Source organism: Cydia pomonella, chromosome 5, assembly GCF_033807575.1.
Source record: "Cydia pomonella isolate Wapato2018A chromosome 5, ilCydPomo1, whole genome shotgun sequence".
NCBI classification, from domain to species: Eukaryota; Metazoa; Arthropoda; class Insecta; order Lepidoptera; family Tortricidae; genus Cydia; species Cydia pomonella.
The window spans coordinates 23525529-23546688 of NC_084707.1; the positions used below are offsets into that span (position 1 = coordinate 23525529).

General features: G+C 36.7%; 1 protein-coding gene across 1 annotated transcript in view; it reads right to left on the reverse strand.

Annotated features, from left to right (window-relative positions):
* Nucleotides 1-21160, reverse strand: part of LOC133518133 (transcription factor Sox-21-B-like) — an 85852-nt gene that overhangs the window by 19832 nt on the left and 44860 nt on the right. The window contains exon 4 of the mRNA XM_061851715.1: nt 79-215. Within this exon, the coding sequence (XP_061707699.1) occupies nt 79-215 (137 nt within the window). The remainder of the gene's footprint in view (nt 1-78; nt 216-21160) is intronic.

The following is a 21160-nucleotide window of genomic DNA, read 5'->3' on the forward strand; positions in this document are numbered from 1 at the left end:
CAAGGCATCAATATGCTCGTTAGATAGGAGCTTCAAGTGACCTACAAGTGATCCTAGAAGTTTAACGTGTGTTGTTACCTGTGCGTTAGGCGTTAGCGCAGCAGAAATGGCGTTTTGCTGCGCGGCTGCTGCCGCCGCCGCCGCCATGCTGGCGCCCAGTGGGCCGTACGCCGCGCCGTAGTAGCCCCCCATCTGGCCCATGCCGCCTCCCATGCCTGTGAATAAAAATATATACATAGTTAGTTACCATCCTGAGGATGCACAAGACCGGGCAAAATGGAGAAGATTAAGCAGGAAAGCGGACCCTGGCACTAGGCCGGGAAAACGCTACGTAGAAGAAGAAGAAGGTATTATCATCATTATTATCATACCTAGGGGTTTTGGGTGCGTTACAGAAACTAGCTTAACATTTCTAAAGACATTTCGAGCTTACTCTTTATTCTTGATTCATAGTTTGGTAACTATTTTACAATAAAGAATGCTATACGCACACCCTGAAACAGGGTTATTACTGCATTAGCTTTGAAAAAATTATAAGTTCAAAGTTAAAAGTGTGAGACCTATTCGCTACCCTCTACCACCAGTTTCACACTGACAAATTCGCTAGTGTGTGCGTAACCTCTGTGCATCTCGCTCAAACTCGTATATTAGTGCGAGCGAGATGTATAGAAAGCAAGTTACGCATTAGCGAATATGTCAGTTTGACACTGCTAAGGTAGTAAGATAAAAAGATTGAGGTTCCGTCGTGTCGTAATAATTATTATAGAAAAAGAAGAAGGTACCTGGTCCCCAAATTGTATATTGAAATACCGTATGATATAAGGGAATGTAAATCATTTAGGATGTTTAAATGTAAATTGAAAACGTTTCTATTAAACAAAATGAAATTACCACCACAGTAAGCAATAAGACGTACTAAATTATTAATTAACTAGGCAATAAGCTAACCCATCTGTATTTAAGGGAGTTCCGTCTGCTAACAAATTGTCTGCAGTTTGGCAGAAGAAAATGTAAAAGCAGGGTTTTTTTACCAGAATAAATGATTTATTTATTTATTTATTTTTAGTGGATGTAAGGCTTGCCCGTACTATCGTTGGTGTGCCCAAATTACTGCACCTGTGCAAACTGCACGAGGCCATGCCCTTAGTCAGGTACAGGAGCTATAGAGGAATCTGTTCTTCAACAGAAGGACATATCATGAATGTCAGCATTGAAGGTATGACTGAGAGAATTGTAATTTTTGTCACCTGGAAATGTTGTATACCTAAACTATAGCAAACGCATATAAAACTTCATAAAGACGAATAACCCAGAGACGGCTTCGGCTGGCCACTGTCCATGTTCATCAATTGGGCACTAAACTTAATACAGTACAACAGATAATTAGATTTCTTGTATATCTACAAGTCTTTTTGTTATAGGTAACCACTGAAGTTAAACTACGGAATCTTTTACAAGAACTGAAAAGAATGCTAAAAAAGTAAACATTCAACCAAATAGTATATTCAAATATGACTTGCCGTCATAATCTATGCTTTATTTACTACCTACCTATGTTTGTCTATGTACTGTGTAACCCTATTGCGCCCAATGTTGACGTAAATAAACTGCATGAAAGAGGGAAATTAAAGCGAGCTCTCAAATTTCAAAACCAGCACTCAAAGGAGCCAAACTTCGGCTCAAAATCGAACCATTGATAGTTAATTTGATTTGCAGAACCCTTACAAAACTCAAAAGCTGCATTATTAACCCTAAAATAGCTGGCGAACTTCGATCGTCTCCGCCGCCACAATGACGACAAAAACTCAATTAATTCTCGCAAGAAAGGGTTAAATTTACTAGCGAAACCGCAAAAATGCGCCTCTAGAATCAAAAGTGTAACTTTGAATGGATAAATTTAATTAACTAAAGGCTTTGCTTTAATTTCAAACGGAAAATATACCTGAGAAGTCTTACAACTTTAAATACATTAGTTTAAGGAATAATTTCGTACGGCCAAGACTGTTTTTTACTTTAAAAACGTAGCCCATGAAATTCCGAAGTTGAGAAAGTTTTTATGTTTTCATTTGAGATTACAATTTGGAGTCCTCTCCGGTTTTAGCGTGCGTCAAAGTTACTTTAAAAGGTTTTGTTTGATTTCCTTCAACTTGCTCGGATCGTGTTCAGAATTTTCTGTTACTTGTGCACGTGTTTAACCTTTTATTATTGTCGCCAATTGGCCGCATTCTATATTTTGGCTAACTTTGTTATTTTCATTCTACGGTGACTTTTCGTCATTGCGCTCATGTGTTTTTCATCACTTCAGTACCCCTAGTGTAAATAAATTCGATTTCGAAACGTGACGTACGCGTTTGCGTTTAGTCTCATTTTGTATGTGATTTAGAAAGAGCGCGCCAAGCGGGACGTTTTGGAAACTCAAAATCCTATACAAAATGACACTTAACGCAAACGCGTTCGTCACGTTATGATGTCGATAAAACTTACACTAGGGGTACTGATTCCTTTCAAGTTTTCAGGTTTATTACGGTTTTCTTTAGTTTTTTTTTTATACTACGTCGGTGGCAAACCAGCATACGGCCCGCCTGATGGTAAGCAGTTTCCGTAGCCTATGTACGCCTGCAACTCCAGAGGAGTTACATGCGCGTTGCCAACCCTAAACCCGCCCCCCTCGTTGAGCTCTGGCAACCTTACTCACCGGCAGGAACACAACACTATGAGTGTCATCTATCTTGTATCAATCTCCACTATTAAAAGGAAAAATGACTGTAACCGGCTTTTCCTTTTTAGGTATCCCCTATTTGAAAAGATTTCGATGTTGCTTCCCCATTCTCATTACCACCCTCAACGTGATTTGCATACAAAGAGCGCTCGTGAAAAACACCCGATCGTCCAGAAAATGTCCATTTTCCGTAAAATTTAACACATTCGCCCCACAATAATTGAAAAGAGCCCCGAAAGGAGACCCTTTCAGGTACGAGAGGTAAGCCAGCAATGCACGTTATAATATAACATGTTATAATGGGCATATTGTGCGGGGAGAACCGTCATTATGTCCTGGACAGTGAGATATCGCATTGAATCTCTGGGACTGCAATGTTACATTGTTAAATGGGCTTAGGGAGTAAATTAAGTACTATGCAGCGGAACTTACGTAAAGTAACGATTTTAGGTTACTAAAATGTCTACACACTGAGCCAAATATTATATAAATTAAACAATAAGTAGATATTATATACAACACCAGGATACGCACGCACGACACTTCAAAAAAATTAAGTTAACAAATTGATCAATGATGGTCCCTGAAAGTACACATCTATTATACATGTGTTGAATTAAAATAACTAAATAAAACAAATTGTGAGATATCACCATCATCCGCTCAAACACTCACGGACCACTTCATTAAATAGAGTTCCAGAGACCAGAAAGCTTCCCGCTCAAAATTAATAAAACCCTTCAATAGATTGAAGGAGAAAATTCATCACTTTCACGCCAATAGCAGACAGACTAGAAAATACCACAGAGATGACAGCGGATTTAATTATAAAATATAATAATAAAAAACCCGATCGTCCCTTACAAACATCCCTGCATCCCAATCAAGCCATTTTCAACCTTAATTCCTTTTCCACTCACACTTTTTTCATTGCAAGTAAAAATTGTCGGCGATCGTAATAAATTGTAGACTCGACGTCACCGTGAGGGCGTCATATTTTTATTTAAATTCAAAATTCGAATCTTCCCGTTCGATTTTCGAATGTGAGTGTACGTTGACATCCTAATTCGGTAGCTATTCTAACTCGATGAGATACTCAGCGAATTATTTAATAGAGAGCGAACGTTTGACATCGATTGCCGATTAGGACGTCGAGTGTAAATATAAATAAATTAACTGGATGGAATTCGAGCTCCTCTATAATGAACCCGATTTTCCTGTTGATTCTGTATTTCTGTAGGTGTTACTTTCGGAGATTGCCAATTAAACGAAACGTAATTACTTTCTACAAATACATTGCGATATAACTGAATAAGCTAAATCGAATAGTCTCGATTAAATTTTGGATGGCTGTTATTATTTCTGAAGCTCACAGGAATATTTAAGCGAAATGAAGTCCATTGAGGGTTTCTAATGCAAAATGACTGTTTCAATATTTATAAATTATTACTGTCAATTCATTTAATTAAATTGATCAACAAAACAACGACCCAAAAATAAAATATAATAAAGAAATTAGAAAGCAACTCCCACAACCTCACTTTAACGTCAGTTAAACTCGGTACCAATTAAAATTGTCCCACTACATTCATAGCACGTCAAATGAACTCCCAACTAAGGCATGTTTGATAAACACCTCTAAGGAACTGACCGGTAGTTAATGGTCCTCCAGTGACCGACTGTATTACTGCCGAAACGTCGTAAGTTACTGTGAATGCTTGGTCGCATACGCCTTTTCTTAGTTACTTATGCCTTTATGGTTTGGAGGTAATGCAAGCGGTATTCGAGCACAATGAAATAATTAATTGGTGCTCAGGCTTTGTGTTGTCATTGCTTACAGAGCACAGGAAAATCGAACACTTAGGCGGACGAATATAACTGAATTAGAAATCCATACTAGCTATGCTTGACCGGGGAGTGCTTTTATACTGGTTCTCTGGATCTATCATTTCACAAGCGCTTGGCGAGCGATTTAAATATGAGCTCTGGCCGGCCGTTAGGAGAGGGCTTAACAGTCTGTCTGAGGTGTGAATTTGAATTTGGAATGTTTCGAACTATTTCGAATTTCGGTGTGTTCGAAATTTTGAACTAAAAAGTTTCACCTTCATTCATTCATTCGTCTGTTTTCGTTTTAAGGCATATCACACACGAGCAGATTTCTTTTTGTTCATAAATTTAGGCCTGAATGTATAAATTCAGATATTCCGTGATCATACAGATTTTTTCATACAAAAAGACAACTGCCATAAGCGATATCTGATTTCATATAAAAAGGTGCTGAATACTGAAGAAAATTATCTCGTATGTGATGAACCTAAGAGTCTTTAAAGATGCGACTTCTCTGTAGAAAAAATAAATTGGTTACAAAACTATACTTCAGAACAAATAACAAGATTACCTACAAAAGTATGAAGAAATAAGAAACAACGTTGTTTTCTTTAATACGAGTATCTCACGTTTCTATTATTATTATTGTATATTGGTAACCAAAAACTTACATTAGGCAACTCCAAAAATATTAAAACATCCTATATTTTGTAAATAATATAAAAATTAAAAGGAAAAAGTTACGTCGCCCTTTTTAATTGCCTTAAAAAATGTTGACCTGTTACGACTTACGACACGACGAATTCATCAAGATCATCATAGAAGGGAAAGTAGAAGGAAGGAGAAATAGAGGAAAGCCAAGAAGGGCATACATGGATCAAGTGAAGGAGAAAGTGAACGTCGTGTCATATCAGGCCGTCAAGGAAGAGGCCAATGAAAGGCATGCCTGGAGATTGCTTCACCGACAAGAGCGCAGCTCTTAAATTTGTGATCTGTGAAAAAATGTTATCGCAACCAGAATTTGAGTACCTACCTAAACTTACTTTTAAAATGTTCTATTATCATTTTTACTATTTTGTTTTCGTCAATATCGGTATAAAAATCCGTCGCATGAAGCTTTTTCCCCCATTTTGGCCTAGGGTTCATCTATTGTCACATGTAACAGAAATTATGAATTTGAATCGGTATTGCATTTGAAACCATCTCTATTCGGAATAATAATCGGTCCTTAGTCCGTAATCCGAAATGAAAGAAAAACAAAGAGGGCCGAATTCCTACTGGGTTCTATTGAACGGAAACTTATTTGCATAACGTGTATTCTCAGGAATGTATCTAAACTAGTAAGATTTCTTGCAGTATTCGCGTAGTAGCTCGATATTTATTTTTTAGGGTTCCGTAGCCAAATGGCAAAAAACGGAACCCTTATAGATTCGTCATGTCCGTCTGTCTGTCCGATTATTATGATTATAAGACCACCACCGGGTTGATGATGAATATTATTACAAGCTTTTATTTACTTTCACCTGACCGTTGTCTGTTTGTAATCAAATCTCGCAAGTTAAATTTGACCCACTTACCGGTTTCCGATGAAGCTGAAAATTTGCATACATATGTAAGTCGGGTGACAATGCAATATTATGGTACCATCGAGATGATCTGATGATGGAGACAGGAGGTGGCCATAGGAACTCTGTGATAAAACAACGTAACCTAATTGTGTTTGGGGTTTTTAGAATTGTCTCGATGAGTATTAGTTACTTGTGGAAAGAAAAGTACAGTCAGCGATAAAAGCTTGTACCAAAAATGAAATTTTTGCCAAAAACTTATTTTAACTTTATTTATTTGTTAGAAACATAATAACAACCAATTCACAATAAACATTCCAAGACGTCTTCACTATAGCTGGTCCGTACTCGAACTGGCCGCTCGTAACCGCTTACCCGCCAGTTACCCGCCTTTTTATAACAATTCAAAATGGCGGGAACCAGTGACAAGTAAGAGTCAATTGATACTCTTTTATAAGCTTGTCATAAATGAAACTAATTAAAGTAAGAATAGTCATAATATCAGCTATTTATAAATAATGATCCATACATGATATAGGAGGTAGACGTGCAAGCGAATCGCCTGATGGTACGGACACTTGCAACACCATTGAGGGTCGCAAGTGCGATACCGGCCTTAAAGATTTTCTTGAAGGTTAAGGTCCGGAAATACAGTTCATTTCACATGGCCCGATTCGAAGAATGAGATACGATAACGATAAGTTCTGGTTTAGATAAGTTATCTTTTAGATATCGTTTGTATGTCGTATAATTGACAGAAGCAGCTCGATTCGGGCAACCAACGTCACTTTGGCGTTAGAAATATCGTAGATAGATCTTATTGGGATAACAGCGGAATCGAAATAAACGTCAATTTTGACATGTCGTTTAGTTATCGATCTTTTAAAGATCTTAAACGTGTCTTAATCATTCTTCGAATCGGGCCGACAGTAGGTTTAGCTATGAAAGACAGGAAGTTTCTGGAGAAACCGCACAGTTGAGGACTGCCAACTATGTGACCAAGTGGTTAGTTAATACAATATATATTGTATGTAATTTGTGACAAAGATTAACTTTCTAATATCACCTGGTAATGTTACTGAACATTTTCAAAGGGTTGAGAAATAATAAATAAATAAATAAATATTATAGGACATTAGTACAACACAAATTGACTAAGTCCCACAGTAAGCTCAATAAGGCTTGTGTTGAGGGTACTCAGACAACGATATATATTATAATATATAAATACTTAAATACATAGAAAACACCCATGACTCAGGAACAAATATCCATGCTCATCACACGAATAAATGCCCTTATCAGGAATTGAACCCGGGACCATCGGCTTCATAGGTAGGGTCACTACCCACTAGGCCAGACCGGTCGTCAAACAAGACAACACAAGTCATTTCAACATTAATATGATTAACTTAAAAAAAATACATTAACACTCTAGTAGGTATTTTAATAGTCACCACCATACTGGCTGTTCTATAACGTTATATAACATCGTGTGACAGGGACAATATGATGATGTTAGTGTCTTGTCACATAATGTTATATAACTTTTTATACTAATATTCAGCTAATGTGTGACCACCATAATGTTGCCGGATTTATAGAAACTGGCTTATATCATTCGTGATAGTTACAATTAGACAAATACATTTTATGTTTCATGGAGGCCATTTAAGTTCCATATGCGTAATTAAGTTTCCCATTTGTCTTCATCCCTAACACAAAAGTAATAAATAACCTCACCATGATTAGCATATTATATACGCCATATTATAGCGGAAGTGTCCAATCGCGTGCGTCCGGAAGCCCTCTCCTTCCGGCCGCGTGACGTCATTTACATGACATTGGCAGTTGCGCGCGGGCCGCCGGCGCGGGCGGACGTTTTTTGGGGAAATGACGCTGAAATGGCGTGTCATTGTTGTTGGGAAAATAATGCACATTAGTTATTATTAGTCATTGGATAACTAGCTCTTAAATATAGACGCTGGAATTGATGTGCGCTGCATATATAGACAAATAAACACCAAATTAAAATCAAGTGTACAGTACAGTTAGCTACAGAGATAAATGACCCTGCATATAAATTTGCAACTTTGCAGTTGACTGTACTTATTTCCAAATTAAGAGAAAGCATAGTAATAAGAAAGGACACTAAATGATAAAAAAGTAGACAGGCAGGTGATGAATGACAAATGATACTATTAATGCAATTACATAATTTGAACTTCCTTTTTCCGTTTTCGAAAGAAGTGGCGCCATCTACTAGAGCATAGGACAAAGGTTATGGCGCCATCGCTCGAAAAGAGGCCGCCATACTTTTGGCCTATGCTCTAGTAGATGGCTCAACTTTTCGATAAACAAATTAAACACATATAAGTGAAAGCACAAGGATCAAAGTCAAATGGCGTTCTAAAAGTTTTAATCATGTGTCGAAAGATGGCAGTAAATTTACTGTGGCTACAAAGTTTACTTTGACAATCCACCTTAAATTCCAATTCTCGTCCAACGTACTAAGTAGTCGATGGTATTTCAATTCAATGATACAAAAAACTGATATATTTGCAAAAAATATAATTACTTATAAATTTTAATAACCTTTATAGACACGTTAATTACTGGATATTCCCCGAAATTACCGAAAAGCAATAAGAAGCACAATGCAAACATTAACCGTGTCGTGATTTGCAGAACGCGACTAATCTATCAATTTAACCACGGTTTGTTAGGCCCGTAACAACCGCATGTTCCGAAAAGGCGTAACTACACTAACATGACTGTCTTATTCTCATTCCCTACCTAACACTTGCCCAAAACATATCAGTATTTTTTTTGAAGTTTTATAAGGGGTTGTTGTTCCAAATTTAAGCTGTCTCCATCAAACGGTCTCTGAGAAAACCGAATTTAACCAATTTGGAAGACCGAAGTGATTCCATGAGTGTTCCGTGAACAAATCATCCTTGCCCTGCCCTCAAAATATAATCAAACTAAATAAGTGCGCTCTACGATTATGCTTATAAACGGGGCCCTACCGCGAAAAACGATAATCGTAACTTCTTTAACTACCTCTCTATCGCTCGGTAAGCCCGCTACAGTCTGTCAAGCAAAGTATGTCAGTGTACAGCAAAGTTAGAGCAACACTCAAAAAGCAGTATTGCGTTGGTATTGCGCTAAAAAATGCAGCAATATACATCGAACCAAAATATGTAACTATCATAACCTCAAACTTTACAAATATTTACGATCAACGAGCGTGATTGTATATTGTAGGCACCTTGACTTAGCTTAAGTTCATGCACAAGCTTATTTAATATATTGGTATTTAATGGTGACAGCAGAAATTTCTCTTCAAATAGCAATGATTCAGAATGTAAACAAACATGATGGATGCCATTCATTATCCACATTCCACAGATAAAACAGAGATGTCATACGATTTTGGAATTATTCGAAAACACTAACCCGCGATTTTCCAAATTTGCCGCCTTTTGCTACTGACAAGATTTGCTTGACCGAGTATATAGTCACACTTTGACAATACTCGGGGCCCTACCGTGAAAAACGAAAAATGTAATTTCTTTCTGTCTGCCTCTATTGCTTGGTAAGCCCTCTGGACACACTGATCAAATCCGAAACTCCGACTCGCGAACCAATAGCAACACACAGCAGGGACTGGCACATACGCCTTTCTTGTCAATTTGTGTTTTTGGGCGAATTTTCGCTTGTCATTTGCTGGATGTCGGACCGGTGATCTATTTTGAGGGTGACGAATCTATACATTTAAGGGATGAAGTGGTTCGTTCGTAAACAGAGTAAAAAACTTGAGTGTTTTGGCAGACGGGTGCTGATTCATTGGGATGACTAGATATATAACATAGTATGAAAAGTAAGGCTCCACCATTTCTCGAGACGGTCGTAGAAAATGTTTTGAACGGAATGTTAGAATTGGTGCTGCATACGATATGATCTATCCTCATGGTCTGATATAAACGTTAAGGAACGCACCTATTGCATTTACATTTTTTTTTTTTATATACTACGTCGGTGGCAAACAAGCATACGGCCTGCCTGATGGTAAGCAGTATCCGTAGCCTATGTACGCCTGCAACTCCAGAGGAGTTACATGCGCGTTACCGACCCTAACCCCCTCCCGCCCCTCGTTGAGCTCTGGCAACCTTACTCACCACATGCAAATGAAAGAAGCGATAATAAAAGGCATATGACAGATCACTTCACATTTAAAACTATTGAATACTCAATACTTCATGATAGTTAATTTCAGGGCGATGATCCATTCATTCATTTATTATTTTAAAATTATAGCTTCAGTCTAGTGGGATGGGACTATTTCAGTATCAAGGTATTAAGAGCTCTAAATACGTCTAAAACTGTACAGTTAGTACAAGAAAATGTACGGTGATTTTATCAGCTCTTGTAAAGCGATAGCTGGACTTTACAAGTAGCACGTGGACTACCGGCCGTTGACTCCAAAATGGTGTTTAAAAGCCTTTCAAGATTAATTATCCATTCACTGCACACTGCCACATTAGTTTACTGTATAATGAGCTATCGATATTGTACTTTAAACAATATTAGTGATTTTTGCTCACAAAGGAATTAATCAAGATGGCGCTCGAACCGGAAGCCTCAGGGCGATGATAAAACGCATATAACTGATCACTTGACATTGACAACTGTTTATACTCAATACTTCACGATAGTTAAAATTTTTAGCACAAGATTAATCAAACTTCTTAGATAAAATAATAATATAGGTAAAAAACATTCCATATTTGAAATATTATATGTAACTTTCGCATCACTTGCAAACTTAGGTATAGGTAAAAAACTTAAGTAGGTCACCTGTTGTATGTAGTTGTGATGTGTTCGAATAGACAATACATGTTTAAAAGACACACACAAACAAAACAAATGTCTATTCGAACACGTCACAACTACATACAACGGGTGACTTACTTAAGTTTTTTACCTATACCTAAGTTTGCAAGTGATGCGAAAGTTACATATAATATTTCAAATATGGAATGTATGTCCTTACAATACAACCATAAATTGAGGCTAACGATTACAAATCATAAAAATTTAATATCATAATTAACTTTTTATTTTGATTAATCTTGATTAGCAGACTAGTGTCACCATATACTTACATAATTTTAAAAAGCGGCCAAGTGCGAGTCGGACTCGCCCATGAAGGGTTCCGTTCCATTTATGACGTATTAATAAAACGAGAGAAGTTTGAACGAAATTTAGTAAGTAGTAAAAACTACTTACTAGATCTCGTTCAAACCAATTTTCGTTGGAAGTTTGCATGGTAATGTATATCATATATTTCAGGGGGGGGGGACACATTTTACCACTTTGGAAGTGTCTCTCGCGCAAACTATTCAGTTTAGAAAAAAATTATATTAGAAACCTAAATATCATTTTTGAAGACTTATGCATAGTCATCCCACACGTATGGGTTTGATGAATTTTTTTTTTTATATGATGTATTAGAAAAAAACTACTTACTAGATATCGTTCAAACCTATTTTCGGTGGAAGTTTGCATGGTAATGTACATCATATATGTTTTTTGGGTTTATCATTCTCTTATTTTAGAAGTTACAGGGGGGGGGGGACACATTTTACCACTTTGGAAGTGTCTCTCGCGCAAACTATTCAGTTTAGAAAAAAATGATATTAGAAACCTCAATATCATTTTTTAAAGACCTATCCATAAACACTCTACACGTATGGGTGTGATGAAAAAAACATTTTGAGTTTCAGTTCTAAGTATGGGGAACAGTTTTTGTTTTTTTTTTTAATATATTTATGTGTGAAAATCTTAATGCGGTTCATAGAATACATCTACTTACCAAGTTTGAACAGTATAGCTCTTATAGTTTCGGAAAGAAGTAGCTGTGACATAATCGGACAGACAGACGGACATGACGAATCCATAAGGGTTTTTTGCCATTTGGCTACGGAACCCTAAAAACAAACGTCAGGGACAAAAATAACTTACTATATCAATAAAAGCAGGGCTGATTCAACTACCATACAACCAACACAACTGATATTGTAGGTGATAATATTTGTGCAGGACATTCCGTGAATACGAGTTCTTTTATCGGGGGACAATGGGGTGCATGTATGTCTGTTTGTTTTATTGGGATGGTACACTCAGAATAGTGTCAGTTTATTAATTATTTACTTACTTGACTAGTCCATAAGCAGGATCCAACTGATTGCCATACGACCGCCAAAACTAATGTTTTAGGGCGACAACGTATAACGCCGTCCTCCAAACGTAAGTTTTAAAACATATTTTTACGCGATTTAGTCCCGTCCCGTTGTAGTGAGTTATAATTACTTAGTAAAAATGGTGATAGTTTAAATCACAGATAAACAGACAGGCAGAGACACTTTCACATTTAAAATTTTAGGACGGATTTATACACCGTTCGGATTTGAAGGCTGTTAATGGAGTAAAATACCTAATCATCAAATAAAAGTAGTATACTGACATTTGTTCATTTGACGTATATATTAGTCACGATACAAGAAAAAGAGTTGATAGACGAAAAAGACCCAAAGCCTAGAGAAAGTCCGTCTACTGACATGTTTTTGTAAAAAAAACATATTTAAATAACCAGCAGTACCAGATATTTTATATAAATACTTTGATACAATAGTAAAATAAATGCTTAACCTGTTACATTCATCAAGTTTATTCTTCTTCCTCGCGTTGTCCCGGAATTTTGCCACTCATGGGAGCCTGGGGTCCGCTTGGCAACTAATCCCGAGATTTGGCGTAGGCACTAGTTTTTACGAAAGCGACTGCCATCTAACCTTTCAACCCAGAGGGTAAACTAGGCCTTATTGAGATTAGTCCGGTTTCCTCACGATGTTTACCTTCACCGAAAAGCGACTGCTGAATATCAAATGATATTTCGTACATAATTTCCGAAAAACACATTGGTACGAGCCGGGGTTTGAACTCGCGACCTCCGGATTTCAAGTCGGCCGCTCTTACCGCTAGGCCACCAGTGCTTCAGCTTCGCTCCATTCACCAAGTTTATTAAAGAGTACTCGTATATAATATCAACACAGTTATGGCCAGCTAAAGTGAAGTTATAAAAAAATATGACGGTATTGCCCTCGTCGACCTTACCCGCCAAGTTGACACAGGTGTGTGTTATTGGTTCTGTTGTACTTTCCACTTGTTTGATTCGGTTTAATTTAAATACTGACTTTAAGACAATTGTCTCTAAGGGGCGTTCGGTAGGTACGGTTAAAGGGAATTGTTATATACTGTGTTTAGTTTGTTTTGAGTTATGCCCAAAAATGGACATCTATAAGTGTTATTAAATCAGTACGGCTACCACGAGCTTCTCACTGACGCTGACATATTTGCTAACGTCTGCGTAACTTACTTGCTATACATCTCGCTTGCACTAATATGCCAGTAGTAGTTCTCTGGAGTAGTTACGAGGTTTGCAACTTGGGACTCTTGGGAGTCAGTCATATCTGCAGCTTACTGTACATGTATAGGTTGGAGGTTGGAACATAGGGATGTTGTTAAAGTTAGGCCTGGCGCCCACTATCGGCATGGCACGGCAAGGGATCCTTCGGCATATTACCGAGGCAGTACCTGGGCGACCGAGCTTTGCTCGGTTATAACTATTTATTGTAATATGGTGGTATATAGGTGATAATCTTAACTACATTTTTTTACTAAATTAAACTTGACTAAAACAATAAAAATTAAAATATTATATATAAGCATGAACATATAAAAAAAAAAACAAAAGTTAGTCACCGGGCCGGATTTGAACCCGTAACACTTGTTGTTTCTTGCCGCCCGCGTCTTAACCCGCTGGCTGGCAATCTAGCAATTCTTGTATATATATACAAGAATTGCTCGTTTAAAGGTATAAGATACTTGGGCATGCCAGTAATATGCCGAAGGATCCCTTGCCGTGCCATGCCGATAGTGGGCGCCGGGCCTTAGAATGTTCCTAAAGTTCTCTGGTTGACATGAATGACGCCATACATATGTAAGTAGTTTCCTTTTATTTGATCATTAATTTTTTTTCGCTACAATTGATTTTGGGTAGTCGTAAAAAACATTATCGGAAGAATAATCCGCTGAATTATCGAACTCCGCGGCTATACATACCATATAACAATACCGACAATAAGCACCTTGTTATACATAATGAATGAAAAACTTATAAAATTATTTATAATTGTTGAAAAGACATTAATCATTCAGAACAATTGTTCTCAGAACAATAGTGAGCAAACATCAGAATAATCGACCAAACTGCGTCAATTAGCATTATTACATTGAAAACAAGTATCTACGTAGGCCGACCATACAATTTACTTTACAAACATGCACAGAACACAGGTTGCGAAACAATAACCTAATTATGAAACTGTTTGGTCAGGCGAGCACTGTGTACATAATATGCGACCTTTACATTTCAAAAAGGCGTTAACTGTACAATATTTCATAAGCACTTAAGACTTTTTTAAACTAAAGGTGCGACGGCGTATTCAATTGTTGAATTTATAAATTGAATTGGAACAATTACTTTGTATTAAAGAAGGTGGCTGTACCTAAAAGAAAAGCATTCATCTTTTATTTGAATTAAAATACGTGGCATTTGTTATTTCAGACCTATAAATATCTCCTAAGATGTAAATACAATGATTTTATTCAACTGTTGCTCCAACATATTAGATCTAATTTGATATTTCCGCCAAAGAGAATTTAGTACTTATAGAAGCATCACTACTGAATAAACCGCCCTGCAGATGGACCAATCGGCTAGACTACTAGCCTATCCTGGCCTAGCGGCCTCACCTGGGACCAATATATCGATAAGGTATGCTCTAGGCTTGGCCGCGCATGCTTTGCGCTCCGTCGCCTCGCGGGTACCGCGTCTCGCAGCGGCGTAGTATCGTGCTACTTTGCAACCGTCCACAGCCTCTTCACCTGTACGGCGTGGAGCTGTGGGCGCGGGCTGCCGATGCCAATCGAGTCTTTAGGATGCAAAAGCGGGCGATACGCGCAATTGCGGGTGTTCCCGATGACGTGTCGTGCAGAGAGTTCTTCAAGGAATTGGCTATTTTGGCCCTTCCCTGCGTGAGCACATATTCCAAGTTGCTCTATTTACATATAAAAACTACGATGCGTTTAGACAACGAGGTGTGAACGAATCCCGCGCGATGCGTAGCAACAAGCTTGCCCATCTCCTCGTCACTCCCGCACACAAAATACGCAAATCAGAAAAGTCTGTATACAATGTATACATCTCTTGTTATACATACATACCAGCACTTACAGATAAACCTTACGTACTAATAGTGTTATGTGATTATATACTCTAATATTATATTCTATCAAATATTTAATTATTATGTCATTATGAAATTACATTAAATTGTCATCATTATGTATGTCACATTAATAACAAATTTTTATATTAACAAATATTACAGTACAAATAATCCAAACGAAATTTCGACCAATCATCATTATTTCACAGTAAAATTAAATTCACACCAACAAAATAAATAATACATCATAATATCAAACGATTATTAACATTATACATAATAGACTACCTGACGTAATAAAAAAATATGCAACTTCTGATTTCTCTAGTCAGTATTTGAATGTTTTACTGTAATATTTCAATATGTATATTCAAATCAAATACAAACCGCTATCTTTTAAAATCGATATTTGACGGGCTTTTCTGAATATATTATTGGGCGTATGATATATGTCTAAAACACATATCATTATGTCAACACTTATTAGCCGAAATTCCATACATTATTCCTAAATTGGCTTGCTGGGAGCGTGTGGCGGCACCCTAGCGACCTCAATATGTACCAATCCTAATACTATACAGTATAATTAGGGTCAGAAAAACATGCACTAATACGCCAGTACGAACGAGATGCATAGAAAGTAAGTTACGTAGACGTGAGCAAATATGTCAATGTCAAAACTGGTGGAAGCCGTACTGATCACTTTTTTCTGAAAAAAACACTACTTTTTAGAAAAAATAAGCCTGGTCAGGTCAGGGATGCAATACTCGTACATTAAAAAATGCGGATTTTCTATTATTAATTAAAATGCTTAAAATTTACTTGAAAACTTGCTATCAGTCGAATTACACTACTAGTTTACTAGTTATAATTAAAATAGTATAATTTTAGATTAGTTTTAGGCTAAGTTTAGGTAATCTCACTGTGATGCAATGTAAGCAGTCAATGTTAGATACTCCATAATTGTTGTATATAACAGTATTTATTACCTTTTCAAATATTTTTAGTGTAAGTTAATATAATATGTATGATGTGGATGTACTTTAATAATAAAAAAATAATTACTTAAAAATCACTTATTTGGCTTAAAAAAAAATATTTTGAAGTTTGTAACTATTTTTCAACGTGACTTAAATGCAAAACTGACGTTAAGTTAAGCATATTAAGTTTTCGAATCAAAGATATGTATGTGGTAACCCTTAGTGTGAACTTACCCTATATTAAAGCTAATGTGACAGTGTGTGCGAGACTTTAGCGGCACGTGCTCGTCGCGTGTGCAATGGCCCTTTTTATAGGGCTCTTAGTAGGTATAGTTTAAGTAGATATACGTAGTTATATGGTATTTTAGTTATAAATGGAAGGGACATTTTAAAAAATGTATTTTATATCAAACATCAAACATATATTGTGCAAATAGGCCACAATTTTTTACAAATAATAAAATGCAATGACAAATATGGAATCAATGAAATACTTTAATAGACATGTATACAGTCTCTAAATGTCGAATTACAGTAATTATTTACTCAAAAAAAAGCTATGATAAAAAATACAACGAACAAATAGTAAAGTCACAGATAAAATATAATAAAAAAAGCGGCCAAGTGCGAGTCGGACTCGCCCATGAAGGGTTCCGTACCATTTATGACGTATTAAAAAAACTACTTACTAGATCTCGTTCAAACCAGTTTTCGATGGAAGTTTGCATGGTAATGTATATCATATATTTTTTTTAGATATTTCATTCTGTTAATAAGCGCTGGTGGCCTAGCGGTAAGAGCGTGCGACTTGCAATCCGGAGGTCGCGGGTTCAAACCCCGGCTCGTACCAATGAGTTTTTCGGAACTTATGTACGAAATATCATTTGATAGGTATTTACCAGTCGCTTTTCGGTGAAGGAAAACATCGTAAGGAAACCGGACTAATCCCAACAAGGCCTAGTTTATCCTCTGGGTTGGAAGGTCTGATGGCAGTCGCTTTCGTAAAAACTAGTGCCTACACCAAATCTTAGGATTAGTTGTCAAGCGGACCCCAGGCTCCCATGAGCCGTGGCAAATGCCGGGACAACGCGAGGAAGAAGAAGAAGAAGAAGATATTTCATTCTGTTATTTTAGAAGTTACAGGGGGGGGGGACACAATTTTTTTCACTTTGGAAGTGTCTCTCGCGCAAACTATTCAGTTTAGAAAAAAATGATATTAGAAACCTAAATATCATTTTTGAAGACCTATCCATAGATACCCCACACGTGTGGGTTTGGTGAAAATGTTTTTTTTTTAAATTTTATGACGTATTAAAAAAAACTACTTACTCGATCTCGTTCAAACCAATTTTCGGTGGAAGTTTGCATGGCAATGTATATCATATATTTTTTTTAGATATTTCATTCTGTTAATAAGCGCTGGTGGCCTAGCGGTAAGAGCGTGCGACTTGCAATCCGGAGGTCGCGGGTTCAAACCCCGGCTCGTACCAATGAGTTTTTCGGAACTTATGTACGAAATATCATTTGATAGGTATTTACCAGTCGCTTTTCGGTGAAGGAAAACATCGTAAGGAAACCGGACTAATCCCAACAAGGCCTAGTTTATCCTCTGGGTTGGAAGGTCTGATGGCAGTCGCTTTCGTAAAAACTAGTGCCTACACCAAATCTTAGGATTAGTTGTCAAGCGGACCCCAGGCTCCCATGAGCCGTGGCAAATGCCGGGACAACGCGAGGAAGAAGAAGAAGAAGAAGATATTTCATTCTGTTATTTTAGAAGTTACAGGGGGGGGGACACAATTTTTTTCACTTTGGAAGTGTCTCTCGCGCAAACTATTCAGTTTAGAAAAAAATGATATTAGAAACCTAAATATTATTTTTGAAGACCTATCCATAGATACCCCACACGTGTGGGTTTGGTGAAAATGTTTTTTTTTTAAATTTTATGACGTATTAAAAAAAACTACTTACTCGATCTCGTTCAAACCAATTTTCGGTGGAAGTTTGCATGGCAATGTATATCATATATTTTTTTTTAGATTTTTCATTCTGTTATTTTAGAAGTTACGGGGGGGGGGGGACGGGGGACGACACACATTTTACCACTTTGGAAGTGTCTCTCGCGCAAACAATTCAGTTTAGAAAAAAATGATATTAAAAACCTCAATATCATTTTTAAAGACCTATATAGAGATACCCCACACGTATGGGTTTGATGCAAAAAGATTTTTTGAGTTTCAGTTCTAAGTATGGGGAACCCTCAAAATTTATTGTTTTTTTTTCTATTTTTGTGTAAAAATCCTAATGCGGTTCATAGAATACATCTACTTACCAAGTTTGAACAGTATAGCTCTTATAGTTTCGGAAAAAAATGGCGGTGACATAATCGGACAGACAGACGGACATGACGAATCTATAAGGGTTCCGTTTTTTGCCATTTGGCTACGGAACCCTAAAAAAACGATCATCATATCCATACAGATCTAAAGACTTGAATTCTTATATAAATAATTAAAAGACAAGAATTCGGTACCTACCCTGGAGGGCTAAGACAGTCGGCTCTTTATCATTTGTCACCATGCCTGTCACGTTCTAATAAGTATGTAAGCGCGAAAGTGACGGACATAGTGACAAGTGATAAAAATGGAACCATGCTGTCACCATAGTTCTGATTAGGAAAAAGCAAAAAAAAAATTGACGGAAACAAAATTTGGCCTTGAATTGGCCGATCCGGACGACCTGTCCCATAGACAATTTTTTTTTTTAGCTTCAAATTTTTTTTCTACCTTTTCCTAATCAAAACACAATACAGAATATGCCCTAAAAGTAAATTTTTTTTCGTAAATTTCACAGGAAACAAAGGAAAAGAAAAAGAGAAGCTTCCGAAATATTTCCAACTAAGCGACCGGCTCCGGCTTCGCACGGGTAAACTTCAACAAATTATACACTTAAACCTTTCTCAAGTATCACTCTTTTCATAGTTGAAAACCGCATGAAAATCCGTTCAGTAGTTTTTGATTTTATCGCGAACATACGGGGCGGGGGACTTTGTTTTATAAGATATAGTGATGAGGAATTTCGCAATTTAAGAAAATTTCCTAAAACACATCACTACGCAAAATATCTTTTGACTCATTTTTATACTGTGACAAACATACGAACACCAGTAATCGAAGTTTACTATCAGTATCTACTACCAAAAACCACAAACAAGAAAATTATAATAACATCACAAAAACTCGACCTCAACAAAACATTACACCCAAATTTAATTTTAAAGATTAATTATTCACCCCAACTGCGACATCAATTAACTTAAAAGCCAGTGTGCGGCCGCCCTTAGCTAAGGGCTGTTGCACACGTGCTGCCCCGCCTACGACCGCGGTTGAAGTTAAATTTGACAGCTCGGTGGTTTGGAAATGGTGGCAAAACAAATGGTTTTAAATCGGTAATGCTCATTACATTTATTACAGTTTTGAGAAATGAAACTAATTTTTGGGACTAAAACAATAACAATATTACAAGCTTTTATTTACTTTCACCTGACCGTTGTCTGTTTGTAATCAAATCTTGCAAGTTAAATTTGATCCACTTCCCGGTTTCCAATGAAGCTGAAAATTTGCATACATAATAAGTCGCATGTAAGTCGGGTGACAATGCAATATTATGGTACCATCGAGATGATCTGATGATGGAGACAGGAGGTGGCCATAGGAACTCTGTGATAAAACAACGTAACCTAATTGTGTTTGGGGTTTTAGAATTGTCTCGATGAGTATTAGTTACTCGTGGAAAGAAAAGTACAGTCAGCGATAAAAGCTTGTACCAAAAATGAAATTTTTGCCAAAAACTTATTATTTACTTACTTCTAAGTATACCTTCTGATTATTGTTATTATTTTATTTATTTCTGGCCGAAAGGTGTGATATTTCAGCGGTTCCGGGGTAACCTGCCGAATCCTACGCCGAGTCAGACGTAGGGATGAAAATTCCGGAGAAAATCAAATGTTTTTTTCGGAAATATTACCAAATTTCGGTTTTTTTCCGGTTTTATTCAGAAAAATTAAATACGTCATACAAAATGCCGCTTATGAGTGATGACAGTGTCAAATAGGTATATAAAACCTTCTTGTTTAAATTCACAATTAAATTCCTATGGAAAAATACAGAAGTTTAAAAAAAACTTGTTTTTTTGGCTTCATTCGTTTTCTTCGGAAATATTGTAACTAAAATTCTAAAGAAACTTGAAAAAAACGAGTAGTTTGGAAATTTTCCCGTAGTTTTCCGGGTTTTTTCAACCCTAGTCAGACAACCGCTACGGAGTTCTACGACTTTTGTCATTACTTGTGCTTTCTCGTATATTTTTTTATATGTTTTTTAGTTCGCAGTATCTTGGTAGTAATACTGTAATGCTGTATAACTAATTTGAATTAAGATTATTAATACATATACTAATTAATATAAAACGAAATTATCACGACCCATGCATTGTGTGAATTATCTTTAATATTCGTTATGGTATTTTGACTTATAATAAATATTAAATAAATAAATATTATAGGACATTATTACACAAATTGACTAAGTCCCACAGTAAGCTCAATAAGGCTTGTGTTGAGGGTACTTAGACAACGATATATATAATATATAAACATGTATACATACTTAAATACATAGGAAAACAACCATGACTCAGGAACAAATATCCATGCTCAACATT